Source organism: Phaseolus vulgaris, chromosome 7 (assembly GCF_000499845.2).
Source record: "Phaseolus vulgaris cultivar G19833 chromosome 7, P. vulgaris v2.0, whole genome shotgun sequence".
Lineage (NCBI taxonomy): Eukaryota > Viridiplantae > Streptophyta > Magnoliopsida > Fabales > Fabaceae > Phaseolus > Phaseolus vulgaris.
The window spans coordinates 37,144,467-37,165,419 of NC_023753.2; the positions used below are offsets into that span (position 1 = coordinate 37,144,467).

The following is a 20,953-nucleotide window of genomic DNA, read 5'->3' on the forward strand; positions in this document are numbered from 1 at the left end:
TCAACACCAACAAATCCTGTCAATATCTTACACCTGCATATACATGGAGGATAAATGCAGAATATAATTATTTTCACTTCACCAAATGTTCCTTCACCAAATGTTCCTTCAATGTCATCATAATTCATAACACTACTTTTTTTTTTTTTTAAAATTTCCGTGTTATGCATCACTATGCAACTTGACATCTCAGCTAAGCTGACACTTCAAGTAACAACAATCATCTGCCATAAAAAAAATATTATTAAAAAAAAGAAAAAAGAAAGAAAATACAAAAATATGGGGGGACTATACCAAAACTCATATGTTAACACAAACGATACATAGGTAGATTATACCTATTCATAAAGAATTCTAAGAACAGACTAGATGGGAGTCTATTATACCAATGAAATGATTCTCTATGAATAAATCCTAAAGTAGCCAACTTATCAGCACACGCATTCCCTTCACGAAAAATATGAGTTATCCCACAAAAATTAAGACAAGTATTCCATCGATTCTGAAGCATCCACGGAACATTACTTCTAACAATAAACGCAACACAAACCAAGGCAGAATTCATAACACTACTTTTAATTATTCACACGTTTTATTTTATTTTTATGTTTAAATAATTAAATATCAAACAAAAGATATGATTGAGTAAAAGTACTTTAAAGGTGAAATTTAAAATAAAACACTAAAAGCAAATAAATATTTTAGCATATGTCAATAATTTTTTAATGTATAAGATGATGTCTAATTTAATTAATATAATACCTAATTATTTGTGTTTCTAAAACTATTTTTTATTTAGTAATTTTTTTTTAGTAGTTAGAATAGCTCCCAAATGGTCGAATGATGAATTTCAAATCCCATTACATTTCATACTTTTTATTTGCGCATATAATTTTATAATTTTCAAGATATTACTTTCTAAAGATGCTTTTAATTTTTAGTGTAAATATTTAATATATAACTTAAAAATAAAAAAAATTATGTATTTAAGAAAATATAGAAATTAAAAATATGGAAATATATAATTTAAAAAAGGCCGAGTTAAAGTAGTAGTATTAATAGGGATAAAATGGGGCTATATATTAATCAATTAATTTGACTATAGTGATAACTTACATATCTATTATTAGTATCAAAATCTTTACAAAGGCACATTAGTGGAAAAAAAATATTAGTATATAATAAGAAATTCTTTGACCTCTCAATACAAACAAAATCGATGAACATCACTCAAAAGTCTATATTTAACTACTAAGGGCAACAACCTGAAAGTATGAGGCTTTTTTTATTGCTATTTTTTTATATTTTATAAAAATGATCCAATTTTGTAAATTTTATAGTCTAAAATAAAAGTTTGACTAGGATTAAATTGACCAGAGTTTAATTTTATCAGAGCATACATTTTCTTATGCATTTTTTACCAATTAAAAAGTATACTAAATATAATAGTTTGCATAATTAATATAAAAGTTACCAATGCTCTCTAATTTTATCAATTAATTATTTTTTTTAAATTGATTTTTATTTCATAATTTTTTTTATATTAATATCTTTCCATATATTTTTCAAGATGTAAAATGTTCCGGGCTATCTTCTGTAGATGAAATGATTATTATTATTTTACTCCAAAAATTTTGTTAAAATTAAAAAAAAAAAATTGTTGAAAATGGACTTATTTTCATGACACTTAACAGTCAATAGGTCTAATTTATCTTATATAATTGTGTGTTTGACGAATCCGTAGATCACTTCATATAAGTTAATACAAAAAATTAAATAAAATTTATTTATTTTTGTAAATTTTTAATTTAAGTATTTTATAAAAAAAAAAATCATTACAAGTATAACAGTTTGAAAGAAAATGAAATTTAATAATTTGTTATTTATTACAAAATAAGAGAATATATCATATATAAAAAAATAATAAAAAATACACTATAAAAATAATTGAAGTAAACAATAAAATAAAATTTAGATTTATAATAGTAAATATATAATATTAATAAAATAATAAATAAAAATATTTAATTATATTTTCTTCAAGAGGATATACATTCCTTAATCTCGAGTAAACTAGAAGAAAAAAAAACTAGTTTTACTAAGATTGTTATGATTGATGAATAAATTGAAAACTGTAATTGATATCTAGTGAGGGATAAAGTTAGTTCTTCTCTGCACAAGATCCAAGGATTTATATATGATACATAAAATGGGCAATATCTATAGTGTTGTCCTATTAATTGTATTGTTTTGCTCCATAATTTTAGAATATTTTTGGAATATGTGTAGATTTTGTCCCCACAGATTAAAATAATTCATAGATTTTATTTAAACTTTCCTGTCATTATATTATTATGTACCCATCACCTCATAAATACTGAAATATTCTCTGACCTGATTGTCAACTTTATGAAAATAACCATCACAAAAAGCTTAGCTTCTTGTGTTTTTAAAAAGACCATGACAAAGAAAGCTGCAAATTCTTGTTTTAATTTATTTATTTCAATTATTATGCTTTAGGCTTCATTTTTAAAAGCTATAAAATTAACATTTATATTTTTGCATAATAATAAGATCATTAAGTTTAAAAACATGTCCCTTAGTCTTTAGGACTTAACTTAAATTCAAGTTTGTATATGTTAAACTTAAGTTTAGCTTAGGACTCGATTCTCATAATTTAATTTTCTTAAAAACGCTTATTTGAAAACACCTAATGTAATTTACGGGCTAGGTAGGTCAAAAGACTGAGAGAACGTATGAAAAAATAAAATAAATAAATAGTGAAATAAGAAAATATTGTATTATTAAAGTTAAAATAAACAGGTTCAAAACAATTATAGTATATTTGATAATTGTAAGGTACAAAGAGTAAAAGTCTAATTTTTTTTTATCAGTTATAAAAAATAAATAAATAGGGATCACTTCAGGGGTGGTTCAACCCTTATACAGAAAAACACGACATCAAACACCTAGAAACACGTCTACCAACCCAACACACCGGCACCAAAATCAACTCTAACCATAATCAATGAAACAGCCTCATACAAGTCAAAGGATTTAGAACCCAACTAGAATAAGGGATATAATCAGAATTAGACTTTGCAACAATCCAAGACCACACCTTTACTTGCATCGAAGCAAACACTTCAGACACATCTTTCACACCTCTATTGAAGATGGTCGAGTTCCTATGTTTCCAGATTTCGCTCACTATACCAACCCAAATTGCACTCCAGACATCATTAACTATAATTAGGTGATTTGCTTAAGAGGTAAGTAAAGTGATTTTTATCTGATAATCAAACATACTTTTCATCTGATAATCAAATATACCGATCTTGACTTTATCATCAGAGTCTCTTGCAGATACATCCGTTCAAGAGTTGACCCAAAGCCCAAAAACCAAAAATTGAACCTGACCAAGTCTGACAAGGGTGAGCCCATATCCCACATTCCAGAACTAGCCCTAATCCAAATCAGTGGAACTTGTAAAAAAAAACACAAGTTAATATCGTAACTTGTTTAATCACCTTATAATCTAATTTTAAAGCTTAAATTAGATCATTGTATAATGACTTGATTGATGAGAAAGGAGTTAGCTCCTTTTAATTTTGACTCTATAAAGTGTGCTTCAATAGTAGGCTTTGTCATTATCAAAACCATAAGGGAAGAAGCATATGGGCCATTCTATCATGTTCAATTTAATCTTTCTTCCTGTAGGTGTAATAATCATATGATAAGCTATAAATTACTTTAAAATGTCAACATTAAATTTGTTTTCTCTAAAGGGTAACATTCAGTTTATTCTTTTATTTTCAAAAAAATAAAAATAAAAATCATAATTTAAGTAAATTGTAGCTTTTTCTTTATATAGTTACTTTTTCTTAAAATTATAAATAATATATATAACTTTTTAAAAATTATTAATTACTATCTTATAACTATCTTTCTATTTGAATATAAATATTGTTGTTTTCTAATCAGTTCCACGTCAAAATAAAAAACAATTTCTACTACCAAGATAAACACATAAGAAAATGATATTTTATCTATGCACCAAACATTATTCTATTATATTTAAGTTATCATAGGATCAAACTTTATAACAACATATAATTGAATTAAGTATCAGCCTTACAAAAACAAAATACAAAACTATCCACAGTATTTTCTAAATAAAATCATAGTATTTTCTATAAAGGATTAAATATGTTTTTTTTTATCTTTTATTATAATATGACATTGGTTTTATTGTTTATTTAAACTTTAAAACATTCACATTCAATCAACTTATATTATTGAAAACGGTTGGAAATCCCACATCGATTAGAGATTATAACCTTTCATAGTATATAAGTGGGTGCAAACCTCACCTCATTGAGTCGGTTTTATGGGGTTGAGTTAGGCTTAAAAGCTTACTTCTTAACATGATATCGGAGCCATTTTTAAGCCTATCCTATCGAGTATTTGTTGGGTTTATCAGGACCACCCATAACATCAGTCTCCAAGTCCAAATGAAATTCTATATATCAATATTAATATTTCTTTTATTAGTAATAAAAATAAAATAAATAAGGAGATATATATTAGGAATGTTGCAACTCATATAAAAAACATTAGCCAGCATCACAGAATCAGCCCCCAAAATTGTGATAAGTGGTTCATATATATAAAAAACCTTAGGGTGGGAGCTTAAAGTCCAAAGGGTCATGGGATCCGAAACACAGTCTCAGCTACAAGTTGTAGACTTCACTAACCAAAATCTGAAAGAAGGAACAGAAACATGGGTTTCAACTTGTCAAGTAGTGCGTAGTGCACTTGAGGATCATGGTGCTTTCTTGGCACTCTATGATAACATCAGTTTGCAGACATATGACTCTATTTACTCAGAAATGAGCAAACTTTTTGACCTCTCAACAGAAACAAAACGAAGGAAAACCACTGAAAAACCTATATTCAGCTACTCTGGCCAGCGACCTTCGATTCCTTTGTATGAATCTGCAGGTATCATCAATCCACTCAGCTTTCAGGATTGCCAGAAATACACACATGTTATGTGGCCACAAGGAAATCATCATTTCTGGTAACTATTTACTTCAAAATATACTTTTGATCTTGGAAATTATGATGCTTTTAGTTTCACTTTCTATAAGTAGTTATTGGTTTAGGGTGATTATCTCTTAATGGAGTAAAAAGTTTTTTTTACAATAGTAACATTTGTTTCTTACATTAAATTAATATGACTTTTTGGAAGAGTATTTGTGATGCGTAAATATTATGCATTTTTTTGTTTTTGTTGTGTTTTTTTTTTTTATAGGAGATTAAAAAGAGTAAAAAGAAAAGGTGTTATATTGTTGGACACTACAGTTTGGTGAACTATTTATGTTTGTATGTATTTTGGAATTTATTGTGATGATATATCCGGACTGTTTGGCTGCTGGCAAGGGCATACCTCTTTAATTGTTTTTTAGAATAAAATTTTGTTGGTAGTTTGTGATAAAATGTGAAATGAAACTCTATTTTTTTTATAAGGGTTGAGACACATTTAAGTGATTCATATTTATTTATTATTTTTTACTGATAAAAAAAATAATTATTGATCTTTAATTTCTATATATAAAAATAGTCTAGTTTTTGTTTTCATCAAGGAATTAAAGGTTGATTTTGTAAATTGCATAGACTAAAAGTAAAAGTTTGATAAGGATTAAGAGTGTAATTTATGCACTATGTCAATGTATTTTATTTTACATTTTTAATCAATTAAAAAGCATGATAAATTTAAATTTTTACGATATAAACAATGTAAAAGTGAACAAAACTTACCATATAATGTAAAATTTCTTCCATAAACTATTTTTTCAACTAAAAAATGTTATAATCTTGTGGACAAAATAATATGTACGGCATTTACTTGTCATCCTCAATATTTACATTGATTATTCATATGCATGTATGTCTACATTCTTGAAAATATATTTCTTTCTTTTGATTAATATATATTAATAAAAAAATATATGTTAATCTTTGAATTTTCTTTTTCACTAGTAAAAGTGTGAATTCCTATGCTAAGAACCTAGTGGAACTTGATCATATTGTGAAGAGAATGATGTTTGAGAGCTATGGAGTGGAGAGGAAGAAACTTGAGTCTTTACTTGAATCAACTGAATATGTTCTTCGAGGCTACAAATACAGAAAACCAGAAGTGGGTGAGAGCAATTTGGGAGTGCCTCCTCATTCTGACACTGCTCTTCTAACTATACTGAATCAGAAGGTAGAAGGCTTGGGGGTCAAATTGAAGGGTGGGGAATGGTTTGAGGTTGGTGTTTCACCTTCCTTGTATTTGGTAATGGGTGGTGATGCATTGATGGTGAGTCACTTTTCTTCAATCTTCTATGCTCAAACATAAAAATATTTCAAATCTTACTTTTAGTCTCACTAAATTTTATATAATAACCAAACCCTAAATACATGTGCATTATGGCACAGGTATGGAGTAATGGCAGAATACCAGCTTGTGAACACAGAGTTTTAGTGAAGTCAAAGAAAGAAAGATACTCAATGGGACTACTTTCATATGTTAACAAGATAATGGAACCAGAAGAGGGGCTAGTTGATGAGGAACATCCTCTACGTTATAAACCACTAGACCACTATGGATACCTACGTTTCTTTATCACTGAAGAAGCCTTAAAATCTGATTCCAGGATCAATGCATACTGTGGTATTTGAAACACATGTTGTGTGAATTGTCTGTCATGTTTTTAAGGATGTAAAAAGTTCAAAAGTTCAGTTTGGTGATGCCTTGTGCAGTGCTATATATGTGTCGTGTCGTGTGTTGCATTAATCTATTTTATGAAGTTTTGCAACCTTTGAGGATGAATGTTGAGAGTGTGTTATGAAATGGACATAAAAGGGTTGTTATGATTTATGAATAACAAGAAAATAACTGGGTCAACGTGTTAATAGAAAACATATGAGACAAATTCAATTGAAAACGGTAACTGATATCTCTGTTCATGGTTCCTTAATTGTTTCTCCTCATATTTTTTAGAATATTTTTGGTATATTTATGTAGATTTTGTCCCCCCAGATTAAAATAATTCCTGGGATTTGGTTGAAACATTCCTGTTATGATATTATTATGTATCCATGACCAGATAAATACTGAAATATTCTCTGAGCTGATCAGTTGTCAACTTCCTCAAAAGAAAATAAAAAACTTTGTTTATTGTTTTCAAAAAGCTTATGACCAACCAATGACAGAGAAAGCTACCAGTTCTTGTTTGCATTCCATGTCAGTTATTATGCTTACTCTGCATTTTTTGATTTTTTTTATTAATTCTATAAAAAAATTACCTCTTAATTAATAAAATAGTTAAAACTTTAAAAAAATTATAGACTAATGAATGTCCAGTCCAAGCCTTAAAGGTGCAACACAACAAACATGATGCAAAACTTCCAACAAGACGAATCTTGGTGGGTTTTGTTGTTGTGAAGGGTGATCTATTGTTGCAGAAGGATCCTAGTTTGAAGGTGCAGATGTTCTATGAAGGGTTGGGATGGATTTAAGATAGGTTTATTGGAGTGTTCTTGGAAGAACAAAGACTAAAGGTTTATGGAAGCTATGGAAATGAAAGGTGGTGGTTCTTGGTTGTCTTTCTTGGTTGCTTTGGAGGTTTTTTTTGTGGGGTTTTGTTGCAGACCTCTTAAGGCAGGTTAAAACAAGGTTTATTATGAATTTTGAAGGTGATTTGAGTGGTGAAAATGTTTAAGTCTGTGACCTATAATTGGGAGAAGATGGGTGAGGTTTCTTTGTTTTCTTAGATAAACATAAGAAGGTGGTCGTCGAAGGTATACAAAGGTCAACATGATCGCCGGTCGATGAAGTGGCGTTCTCCATAGGTCAACATGATCGCCGATCGATGAAGCGGCGTTCTCCATATGCGTGTAGGCGGTGGTCGCCGAAGCTATATAAGGTCAACATGATTGCCGGTTGATGAAATGGCGATCTCCATGCGTGCGTAGTCGGTGGTCGTCGAAGTTAGGTCAACCTGATCGTCGGTCGATGAAACGAAGATCTCCATGCGTGCGTAGTCGGTTGTCGCCGAAGGTATGCAAAGGTCAACCTGATCGCCGTTTGATGAAGCGGCGCTCTCCATAGGTCTACATGATCGCCGATCGATGAAGCGGCGTTCTGTCAACAAGATCGCCGGTCGAGGAAGCGGCGTTCTCCATGTGTGTAGTCGGTGGTCGCCGAAGTTATGCAACGTGCATGGGTAAATCGTCGCTTGGCGAGGTGAATGTAGGTGGCCTCGGTTATGGGTGTTTTGGTAAAGTTGAATGATGCTTTGAGGTAACCTGTTGGTTATATTTTTGGGTATGGTTTTCTCACTTTAAGGTTGTTCTGCTCCAACCATAAAGGAGAGTTTCTTTTGTGGATGATATAGGAAGTTCACTTCCGGTTACTGTAATGGGTTGGGATACCCCTGAAGTATCCTTCTAATTTTATTTATTCATTGCTGATAAAAAAATAAGGATGTGGCTAGGAGTTTGGGTGTGTGTGTCCAAGATGTCTCTTTTTATTTTTGGTGGTTATTGTCTAGCTTAAGAGGGTGGAAGAGATAAGGTGTGGAAGCATGACAAGAACACCAAAAGAAATGGAAAAAGAAAATAAAAGATAGTGAATATAAAAAAAAATACAAAAATGTTTTTTTTTTTACATTCATGTTCCATCCTACATCTCAATAAATATTAATATTTTAATTATTTATAATTTTTTTAATTTTGAAAATTATTTTAACATTTTGCATTTTGCTTATATTTTCATTAAGGAGATTTTTTATTTTTTTTAAAACAAAATATTACAAATATTAATATTTTGTTGTGGGTGTAAGGTGGGGTTGGGTGTCAAAATATCATCACCCAAAAAAATAAATTTAGGGTGATGATTATCTTACCAAGTGTACACACTTAGGGTGGATGACTAGGACACTTACGGGGTCTCTTGAAAATCTTTTTGGTGTTCTAAGAAGACAAGAAAATGATGACAACTTAGGAAAACTCAACTAATCAAGCATCATTCTTGTCAAAAAAGTTATTCAAGTCAAAAATTGATTTTGATTTCAAATGTGTGATTTTACATAAATGGAATGTTTTTGTATAAAACTTTTAGGTGTCACATATCATTACAAAAAAAAATCAAATTTACCCACGAATTTGAATTCGTAGGTAAAATTAGTTTTATCTACAAATTATTATCGATGGATCTGATTATCTATGGATTATTACCCATCAATTTGAATCTGTAGGTAACTTTTGCATTACCTATATGGATTGTTACCCACAAATATGAATCCGTATGTAAATTGAACATTATTTAAGAATTATTTCTCATGAATCTCTATTTATAGGTAAATTTTACATTATCCACAAATATTACTCACGAATCTATATTGTTAGGTAAATTTAATATTATAATATTAATAATCATAAATAGTAATAAAAAGCTTAAAAATAATAATAATAATTTTTTTTTTAAAGTATCCAGAATTACCTACTGATTTAGCCACAAACTAAAATTGGTGAGTATTACCTATGAACTCGGGTTAATGGGTAATACCTACGACTTGAAACTTGTGAAAAACTTTCATTTTGAATAAACATTTTCAATAAACTCTCCTCTTTAAGTTAGGTTCAAATTCATAACATGCAATATAAAAATTAAAGGATAAAGAGATTGAAAAATGTTTTTATAGAGGTTAGTTTGAAACACATAAACTATGTCTAGTTCTTGATAAACATGATCAATCACCCCTAGTTTGGTTTAATAAAACTAAATATATAAATTTATATAGATTAATTGAAAGTATTACCTTTTTCAAAAGTTTATCCTAAAGTAACTTAATCGCTGTCATAAGAAAAATATTCATTTATTATATCAGTTATTTTTTTATATTTTGACCGCCTACATTTAATATATAAAATAAAAATTAATGTCATAAATATTTTTAATAAATATTATTTATTTTATTTTATTTTTAATATGTATATATTTAATGTGTGTAAATATTTTTTGATATAAAGATTCCATTTGAGTGCTTGAAGTACTCATGTTCTCTTCTCAATGAGTTCTTGTTCTAAACCATGTCAAACAACATTATGAACTTTCCAAATGAAATTGTTGTTGAATGTGAAGTTTGCAACTATATTTTTTCAAATCTCCGAGCACTTATAGTTCACATCGAGCCTCATTTAACTCAAGAGAATCTGGCAATGGAAGTTTCACCAATTGATGGAACAAAGCCATATATCAAATTGTTGGAAAAGCCCATCCTCAACCATGGTTATTTCAATCTAGAAAATATCAATGGCGATGCGTTGGATCTTTCGTTGAAACTCTAGAGATTTAAAGGGTAATTTCGTTGATCTTATTATGAGTTTTATATAATGATGGTGGTGTTTAAAACCACATATGATGTATGTTTTATCTTAAAATTTCAATTATCAATTAGTGTCATTATGTCAAGTCATGTATTAAAGCTCTGTGATATTGATTCTCATTAGAACTTAAAGATGTGAATCATACAGAGAATTAGAAAAAGTTATATTAAATAAAATTGTTGGTTTGAGTTTATTTATAAATGAATTTGTCATGCAATTTTTCTCTCTCTCATTGAATATGAATTATAAAGGTTGAGATTATATTTGTAGTCATAATTGAAGTGTGTGTATTTTTAATTTTGTCAAAGATCTGAGATCTAAATTTTGGTATGCATTATTCATAATTTAAGATAAAGAAAGATATAAGTGATACAAGAAATAAGAGTTATTAAGAACACAAATATGCCAATTTAGGATTCTTATTATTGAATTCTTAATGAGTGTGACAAATATAAAGTTTTACTTTGATGTGAATGTAAAGAACAAAGTGAATATAGAGCTTGTTATGTTTTTTATGAAAGAGAAGGTTTTAATTGTCTTAATTCTTTGAATGAAAAGGGGCAACATGAATTCAAAAACATGTGGTTGATTAATAGTTTTTATGCTTCATACTTCAATAGGTTCTTCAAAACTTATTTGCACAACCTAGTTAATCTTTTTATTGTGAAAGGAATTTAAGTAGTTGTTCATTTATTCATTTTATTAAGAGAAACAAAATGACACCATTTAAAGTAAAATATTTAATATTATCTAATTCAAAATGGTTATTACAGAGCAGTTGAAAAGATTGTGTAAAGAATCATTTAATTTGTTTTCTGGTTTTCATGTTTTTGTTTAACAAATTCAATTATAACATTTTTTAAATAAGATATTTTAAGCCCCACTTCATTTATTTCTTTTTTTTTCTTTTATGGAGACCCACACTCATATTCTCATTTTTTTTTTCTCCACCTTTCATTCTTATCTCTCTTCTCTTTTTCTTTTTAGGTTTTGATTAATCTATGCAAAAATATATATTTGTTTATTAAATTTAAATTTATTTTTTTCCTCATTTTATTCTAATTCTTCCATTTTCTTTACCTACATTATATTTTTTACATATGCTAAAATATTACCGTATAAATTTATAATAATATTTTTAAAAAAATCGATACACATGCACGATGCGCCTCTTAGTTCTTAATAATATATATTTTTAACTCATAATACAAAATTTACAATAAAACAACAAAAATTAAAACATGATGAATAATAAAGGAAGAAAAAAAATTAAGAGATAGTAAAAAAAGGACTTCCACCTAAATTAAATAAAACTTAGCGTCACTCATATTTTATATAAATTAATATCTAAGCATTTAGAATATTTAATTTAATATTTAAATTTTTTACAACATAACTTCACTATATGATTTATAGTAAACAATATATTCAATCATCTTTCGTATAATAAAACAAATTACATAAGTAAAATTATATATATAATATAAAACAATATGATAAAAATACTTACAAACGTCTATATTTGTACATATAATCAAAATCAAGGAGGTTAAAGGCTGAGAATACTCTTAAATGGTTTTAAAATAATAAACTTTAATTTAAAAATTAAAAAAATAAAATAAGATACATTACAAGAAAAACAATCGTTTTAGCTGATGTTTATTTTTACATTATCAAGAATTAAAACCTCTATTAATTCTCACTAATGTCTATTATATATCTAAGGAGAAGAAAAACTAATAAGAAACTATCTTTTTCTCACCCCAATATTGCTTCTTCCATCACCTTACTCTCCCAACTTCGGTCAGAAGCCATTATTACCTAACTCGACAATAATTTGTGTTTATCACTACTTTATATATCCTAAATAATTGCATTATCTATCAGATGTGGGGGCTTCAAAGTCATGTGTATTATTGACTAAAGATTGCAAATACATATTGTAAGGAAAAATTAACTTTATTACTTCTCATTTTCATAATAAATTAATTATTAGATGTATTTTAAAAAAAAACTTAATTTAAAATATTTCAAAATTATGGTAATTAAATATTATCAATTATAACTAAAATTAAAATTGCACATAAAATATACGTACATCAAAAGCTAAAACAAAATAAGTTAGATTTTTTTAATATGAGCTTGAAACAAACAAAAAAACTATGAATTATATAAACCAACCAACTAAAAAATATGTAAATACGGTTGAAATACTTATTATCCAAGATTAGTTGTTGAAATACTTATTATCCAAGGTTATTTTGCTGAGTTTTTAAAATAATTTTTTTAAACTTTAGAAAACTTATTTGTAATGTGAATTACACTTTCAAAATTTTAGAGAATTTAGTTATAAAATATATTAAAACTATGTAGTTTTTAATTATTTATTTATGAATATATTTAATTATATTTATTTATTAAAGTTTGAAATTTTTTGAATGTTTTACTAAGATTTTACAATAAACCTTTTGGAATTTAACTAATATTAAAAAAAATCTCCGTTATTTTACTAAGGTTTTAGAACAAACCTTTGAAATTTAACGAATGTTAAAAAAACCTTTCGAATTTAACGTAAGTTAAAAAACCTCTATTATTTTGCTGAGATTTTAAAATAAACCTTTTGAATGGTTAAAAAAAACCTCTGTTATTTGTCTAAGTTTTTAAAATAAACTTTTGAAATTTAACAAAGTTAAAAAACCTCCGTTATTTTGCTAAAATTTTAAAACAAAAACCTTTAAAGTTTAACGAATGTTTAGAAAACCTCCGTTATTTTGTTAATGTTTTAGAATAACCTTTGAAACTCCGTTAATTAAATAATTCCTATAATTATATTAATTTTTCATAAAAAAAATTCTTAGGACACAATTCTTATAAAAACTAAATTGATTTTGTGTAAATGTTTACAAAATACAAATAATATTTACAGAAGAACGAAATTGATTTTTTAAAACCAAGATAAAATTCTGAAAACATAAAAGATTTTTCCCAAAAGATAACTTACAATTGATTCTTTTGAAACTTAATTAGAAAGCCAAAATGAAAATTTTAAAAACATTAGAAAAAGAATATAAACTGGTTTACCAAAAAGATATGATATAACCTAAAATTTAATATTATGAAAACAGATTTTATATCAAACGGTTAAAAAGATATATAACAATAATCTATAAAGAATAAACCCTACCACCCTTGAACCCTCTCTATGTATAACATTCACATGAACCAATGCTTTTGACTCTTTCGCAGGTCTCAGTGAAGAACATTCTCTTTCTCATTCATCCTCGTTTCTGAGATCATCGAAGACATCGAACATCCATGGCTGGATTCCAACAATACAACTTTTTTCCGACAGATTTGTTCTACCCTCGTCCACAACCTTCTGCTGTGGAAACTCCTTCTGGCAAGCCAATGCAGGTGCTGCTTCCCTTGCAAACTAAACAAGAAGAAAACAAGAAGCAGAGACAACATCGTAAACGCATGATCATAGTACCACCTCTCACCCATGTTCATCTTTCAAAACCAAAAGGGCAACCACTATTTGTCAAGAAACTGTCCACAAACACCATGAAGCCACTTTCTTGGGCCATTTTCTTGAGTGAAGAAGAAGAGAGTGATGCTTTGTACTAGAACAAATCAAATTTAGTTTTTTAATTTTAATTTTTAATTTGATTTAGTTTATGAATAAACTGTTTTTTAAAGAAGTTTACTTTTTATTCAAAATTTAAAGCCTTCTATTTATTCAAATATATCTTTTATTTCGAATTTTAAAGATATATTTGAATAAACTTGTTGAAAAAAAGAATTTATTGAAATATATCTTTTTGTTTCAAATTTATTAAAGATTAGTTTATTTCTAATTAAAACTCTAATGATCGTATTAATCTTTGAAATAAAAATAAAAATTATTTTTTGATAATTTTTAAAATTTGATTTCAAGTCTTTAATTCTATTTCAATTCAATGCCTAATTTACAATTTAAATGATAATAATAACGTATATTTGGAGATTATAATTAAGATTGAAAGTGTTTAAGTTGAATCAACAATCTGATTCAAATGTTTGAAAAAGCTTAATATTTTTCGGCCAAGTAAAATAATATATCTTATTTTTAGAGATATATTTGAATATTGAAATTCGAAATTTGTTAAATTTTAAAGACTAAAATTCATAAAAAAAATAATTCGAATTTAAAGACTAATATAATAATTCGAATTTCTGACATTAAAAAATAAATTATTTATTTACAGTAATATTCAATCGATGGCCTGTGATAAAAAAGCTAAAAGAATGAAGAAAATAGTATTCCATTGAAGCTCTCGTTGTAGAAACAGAAATCATGGATTGTGCTCATTTTATTTTATTATTAATTAAATCTCTTTTATGAGATCAATGATTCCAACTATAATTACAGTTAATTCCACCTTTCATATGTGATTTCACAATCTATTGGTTATGATATGATGAGCTTTACTTTGAAAAGCATCTACAGAAATCAGTTTACAAAAAAACAATGACACTTAATTTATTAAATATTAAATATTAAAAAAAAATTATAGTGAAAAAAATCTTCATAATTTATTATCGTTACGAAAACCCTAATTAATTATCGGACTATTTTTTATTTTAATAATTATAATAATAATAATAAATAATTAAAAATAATAATAAATAAAATAATTTTATTCGTTTCTATCTAATTATTTCTTATTTCTTTCTTTATTTTGTCTTTTCTTTTATCTCTTTTTTATACCAATCCTAAAAAGACTAATTTTAGAGAAAAAATAATTAGTCACTATATTAATTAAATTATATATTATTTTAAAGATTAAAAAAATTATTGGTATCTAAAATAGTTTATATTATTAATAAAATAATTTTTAAATTGATAGTTACCAAAATTTTAGCTATCAATTTTAGAATATGATTAGTTGGTGGTTAAAATTTTGATAGTTATATTAAACACCAATTTAGACACTATTTATTAACAATAGAAATTACTTTACATACCACTAATTATTGTAGTCTCTACAATAATATATAATTTAGTTAATATAATAATTAATTATTTTTTGTCTCTAAAATTATTTTTTATTTAATAATTTTCTTGTAATGCAAAAAGAAAATTAGTTTACATATTTTGTTTATATATATATATATATATATATATATTCAGTAAACATAAATAGAATATAATATTATCTTTTATACATAAATAACGTTTTTAAAGTAGTTATACAAATAATCTTATAAAAGTGGTGTCATATTATTAACACATGCACACACGCTTACATGTTTGTGTCCACACATACCTACTTACTCACGCGTGCACACACAATACACACATGATACTTTAATAAACATAAATATAGTTTTTATGCATAAATAACACTTCTAGAGTGTTTATACAAATACTCTTATTATATGAAACAATTTATTATCTAATAGGATAATATGAGTGATGTTAGATTATTAACACATGCACACACGGTGTATATGATTTTTTTGATTGATTTTTATTTCATGATTTTCTTGTAGCGTATAAAACAATTTATGATATGATGAAAGTGGTGTCAGATTATTAACACATGCACACAGCATACATGTTTATGTGTTCACAAGTACTCACTCACGCACGCACACACAACACACGCATGATATTTTTAATAAACATAAATATAGTTTTTTTTATACATAAATAGCGCTTTTAGAGTAGTTATACTAGTAATCTTATTATATAAAACAAATTATGATCTAATGAAAGTGATGTCAGATTATTAACACATACACACACGTATATACATACATGCACATGCAGATAGACACAACATACACACATGTATATAAACTTTAATTCTATGATTATTTTATTTTAAAATTAAATAAATTATAAAATAAAATAAATTATCTTTTTCATCGAACAATTTTTTACTTATTTCTTATCTTTTAAACTCTTTTGTATGAAAGAGAGATAACAGTATAATAGTGTAAAAATCTCAGTTCTACAACTTCTAGAGTCTCCTTATAGTGGTGGACCTATAACTAATTAATGAATAAAATATTTTGATTGAGATGATCCTAAAAAATAATCAATAATTCATAATTACTCATTCAGAATCACTCAATAGCGTAGCAGAAACACACTCCACCAAATATTAATTGATAAAATTGTAAAACGTATTAATAACTTTAAGTATTTTATTTCAAATTCACTTCTTATTATATAAACCATTTATGATATGATGAAAGTGTAACACATGCGCACACACTTACATTATTTATGTGTCATATTCATTATCACTCACGCATGCGCACACAGACACAACACACACATATGATATTTTTAATAAACATAAATATATTTTTTTATACATAAATAATGTATTTTTTTTGAAGAGTTATATAAATAATCTTATTATATAAAATAATTTATGATTTAATGGAAGTGGTGTGAGATTATTAACACATGCACACTGTTTTAAGAGAAGTTATACAAATAATTTATGATTTACTAAGTGATGTTAGATTATTAATACATGCACACACGTGTAAAGTATATAGACTAGTTCACACAAATACATAATACACATATCTATATAAACTTTGATTCTAGTGAATTATTTTATTTTATCATTATTTTATTTTAAAATTCAATTGATTTTATCTAATATTTAATCTAAAATTAATGTATGAAAATTAAACTTAATTTGAAGTTTGCGCTGAATTATTTTTTATTGTTTTATTTTATTTCAATTCAATGCCTAATTTAAAATTTAAATGATAATAATAACTTATATTTATCTTCATATTCAACTTCTGATTGGTGACCTATGATAAAAAAAAAAAAACGAACTGAGATTTTTTTTATATCTAATAATTATTTTGTAGTACTTTTGTTATATATATCTTTAATAAACAAAAAATATAATATAATATTGTGTTTTATTTTATTTACATAGAAGCTTTCATTGTAGAAACAGAATATACAGTTTATTATAATTAAATTCCTTTTATGAGATCAGTGATTCCAACTATAATTACAGCTAATGCTACCCTTTCATCTCCCATTTAACAATCTATTTCTTATGACATGATGAGGTTTGTTTTTAAGTATATACCAAAAAAACTATATTCCAAAAACATATTGACACTTATATAAACATTAACAATTTTTTTATAGTGAAAAACATCTTCATAATTTATTATCGTTACGAATACCCTAATCAATTATCGGACTATTTTTTATTTTAATAAACATAGTAATAATGAGTGATTAAAAATAAAATTATTCTTTCTTATCTAATTTTTTTTTATTCTAACACTAAAAAAATAGAGATGAATTTTAGAAAAAAAATAATTAATTATTATATTAACTATATTAATTAAATTAGATACTATTTTAGATATTATAAAATTATTAGTATATAATTAGTTATCAAAATTGTAGCTACCAAATATAATTAGATACCAGGTAGAAATTATTTATTAATAATAGAAACTATACTTTGAATGCTAATAGTTATTATAGTCTATAAGATAGTAACTAATTTAGTTAATATAGTGACTAATTAATTTTGATATATAAAATTATTTTATATCTAATAATTATTTTGTAGTACTTTTGTTATATATATCTTTAATAAACAAAAAATATAATATAATATTGTGTTTTATTTTATACATAAATAACGTTTTTAAAGTAATTATACAAATAATTTTATTATATAAAACAATTTATGTTCGGATGAAAGTGGTGTCAGATTATTATTAACACATACACACACTCATACATGTTTATGTACTCAATCTTACATATTCACTCACGCACACACACAACATACACATAATATTAGATTATTAATACATGCACCACTCTTATACGTGTAAGTGTACACGCGCACACACAACATACACAATACACATATGTATAAACTTTAATCTATTGATTATTTTATTTATTAATTATTTTATTCTTAGACTAAATAAAATTATAAAACAAAATAAAATATTTTTCACCAAACAATTCTTTAACTTATTTCTTATCTTTTATACTCTCATATAAAAGAAAGATAAGATCATAATTGTGTAAAAATTTTAGTTCTACAACTTCTAGAATTCCTTATGGTGAATCTATAACTAATTAATGAATAAAATTCTTTTATTGAGATGATCATGGATTGTCACTCAGTGGCAGTACACACACCACCAACTATTAAATAATAAAAAATGTTAAACGTATTAGAAAAAACTAATTTTACATATTAATAATTATTTTAAGTATTTTATTTTGATTTTTTCCGTAGTGATGAAAATATTAATTGCCAACTAATATGAATTATATAATGATATAAAATTTTAACACAATTTGAGGTAAAGTTATGTGTAATCTGCAATTAGGAATGACAAATTACATCTGAATGGTGGATTGGCTTGCAACCAAATTTGACGGGTTGCTTGTTTTTATAAATTAAAAATATTTTAAAAAGTAATTTTGTATATTATATCATTTTAAAAATATAAATATGTAATAATATTATAAATTAATTCACTAATACTTGTAAGTCTAGTTATTAAATATAAATATGCAATGAATTGTTTTTTTGGTCGATAATAATTTTTTTCTGCATGCACGAGTTACTATTAAGAATTTAGGCATAGGCTTTGATAATTAACCGGCAAACTTCTACGCACATAGAAATTTTATTTATATGTAATATTATGTATGTTTTGAAAATTTAAATATAATTTTCGAATAATATGTTTAAATATAATTTTCGAATTAATATATATAAAGTGTGTCTGTTATTTTGTGCCTACTTGGATAGAGAGTGTATCTTAAGTTTCATTATGTTAGAGATGTGATGTTACCACTATTTATTATTATAACTTTTAAGTGTAGAATTGTTGGTAAGCCAAATATTTTTCGATTTTTTTTATATTAATTAAAGATAAAATATTGTATAGTATATAAACGAGTAAAACATTTATTTTATAAGTTAATTTCATAAAATTAAATTAGAGTTAAATTTACCTTAATAAATGAAAATTTATAGATATGTTGAAGATCCAATACTATTACTGAAAATGAAATATAGAAGAATTGAATTTAATCTAAAACTAAAAGGGAGAGTAAAAATGAGTTTGAGTAGTAAAAACTATCCAAACAAACTGTGAGTTGAGGAAGAATGAAAATGCTGAATGAAGGAAGAAAATCTAGATGGGGTGGTGATTATAATACAAGGGAAAAAAGAAGGGACATTGAAGATTCATTCAAGGGCATTTGGGTCCTCCCCTTTTGGTCTTCCAGTTGTTGTAGCAGGGGCACACCTCCTTGTTGCCATAGGTTCCAGGAGGCACACACAGGCATTTCGCACAACACTTCTTGCAGAAGAACAAACATGGCTTCTTGTACTGTGTGTTTGAGCATCTATGCGCACAACGAGGTCCACAATCTGCAATTTCATCCACCATTTTCCAGTTTAATTAATCTCAACATCACATTCATTATCATTCCATTCATTTATCCATACCTTGTGGTTTAAGACTCCCCTCACTCGTCCCATTATTCTGTCACTCAACAAAACAAACACAAAATTAACATACATGCTTCTTTTCTTAATTAATAATTAACTTCCTCACACATTTTCTACATCTCCAAAGCCTTACCTTGTTTGACTCAGGAGCTGGTGCTGCTGGTGCTGCTTCTGGTCCTGGTTTTGGTTTTGGTGCTGCTCCTGGTGTTGGTGCTGGTGCTGGTGCTGGTCCTGGTCCTGGTGCTGGAGCTGGAGCTGGAGACTTAGAGGTAGCAACAGCAACCATAGCCTGAAGATGATAATAAGTACAACAGTTAAGCCTTGTGGTTCATGTATATTTTTATAGGAAGAAGTTTCACACCAGAAGCTAAAGTGAGAAAGTGAACAAAAAAAACAAGCCATGTGAATGCAGTGGCATCAACTCCACTTAAAACACTATTGTTTAGGTCATTAGAAAGAGCAATGCAGGAGAAATAAGAATGATGTTGTTTACATGGCTCTCCTTGAGGAGGAGAAGGATTGCAAGGAGGCAGAAGTGAAGGATGTTTGTGGCCATGGTGGTTGAGATGAGACAGAGAAGGAAGTTGTGTGTGTGTGAGAGAGAGAGTGGTTTCCAAGTAGAGTAGAGTTGGGTGGTTATATGGGAAGTTGGGTAAGACTTTGTCCATTTTAGAAGCTGAAATGTGGCACTATGTTGATGGGAATCGGTACAGAGATAGCGAAGAAACAGCCATTTTTTTCACTATGACCACTGCAGATATCATATTTTCTTGCCTATTAAATTGCCTCTTCTCACACCTCTTCTTTCTTATCAAACATATGCTCAATTTTGTCTCCATTCTCTACTCTCACAGTTAATATCATTTAAATCTTCACTTCATTTCTTCATTTTTCAAAATTTTAAGAATAAACTTTAAGATTTTGTGTTGAATGTCATGTTAGTTCTCTTATATTAATAACTCATATATAAAAAAATTAAAATT

The 20,953-nt window shown here is 26.7% G+C and overlaps 2 protein-coding genes across 3 annotated transcripts; one reads left to right on the forward strand and one right to left on the reverse strand.

Annotated features, from left to right (window-relative positions):
• The first annotated feature begins 4,609 nt into the window (after positions 1–4,609).
• LOC137828354 (probable 2-oxoglutarate-dependent dioxygenase AOP1) lies at positions 4,610–6,938 on the forward strand. 2 transcript variants are annotated; one of them, XM_068634884.1, is made up of 3 exons: positions 4,610–5,083; positions 6,046–6,367; positions 6,487–6,938. In XM_068634884.1, exons 1-3 carry the CDS (start codon positions 4,710–4,712, stop codon positions 6,727–6,729), a joined length of 939 nt encoding a protein of 312 aa, XP_068490985.1. In that variant the 5' UTR covers positions 4,610–4,709; the 3' UTR covers positions 6,730–6,938. The 2 variants fall into 2 exon arrangements, with proteins under 2 accessions (XP_068490985.1, XP_068490986.1); XM_068634885.1 differs by having other exon boundaries at positions 4,631–5,083; positions 6,046–6,271.
• Positions 6,939–19,516: 12,578 nt separating this feature from the next.
• Positions 19,517–20,723, reverse strand: LOC137830525 (protein GAST1-like). The gene is made up of 4 exons (XM_068637931.1): positions 20,464–20,723; positions 20,104–20,259; positions 19,968–20,004; positions 19,517–19,889 (listed from the first exon to the last, which is right to left on the reverse strand). The coding sequence occupies exons 1-4, from the start codon at positions 20,524–20,526 to the stop codon at positions 19,708–19,710; spliced, it is 438 nt and encodes a 145-aa protein (XP_068494032.1). The 5' UTR covers positions 20,527–20,723; the 3' UTR covers positions 19,517–19,707.
• Positions 20,724–20,953: the final 230 nt, after the last annotated feature.

Coding starts and splice junctions, on each gene's coding strand:
- LOC137828354 (XM_068634884.1), top strand. CDS start 4,710: ATGGGATCCGAAACACAGTCTCAGCTACAAGTTGTAGACTTCACTAAC. Junction 5,084..6,045: donor CAAGGAAATCATCATTTCTG/GTAACTATTTAC, acceptor CTTTTTCACTAG/TAAAAGTGTGAATTCCTATG. Junction 6,368..6,486: donor TGGGTGGTGATGCATTGATG/GTGAGTCACTTT, acceptor ATTATGGCACAG/GTATGGAGTAATGGCAGAAT.
- LOC137830525 (XM_068637931.1), bottom strand. CDS start 20,526: ATGGCCACAAACATCCTTCACTTCTGCCTCCTTGCAATCCTTCTCCTC. Junction 20,005..20,103: donor CAGCTCCTGAGTCAAACAAG/GTAAGGCTTTGG, acceptor GTTGAGTGACAG/AATAATGGGACGAGTGAGGG. Junction 19,890..19,967: donor GGGGAGTCTTAAACCACAAG/GTATGGATAAAT, acceptor ATGAAATTGCAG/ATTGTGGACCTCGTTGTGCG.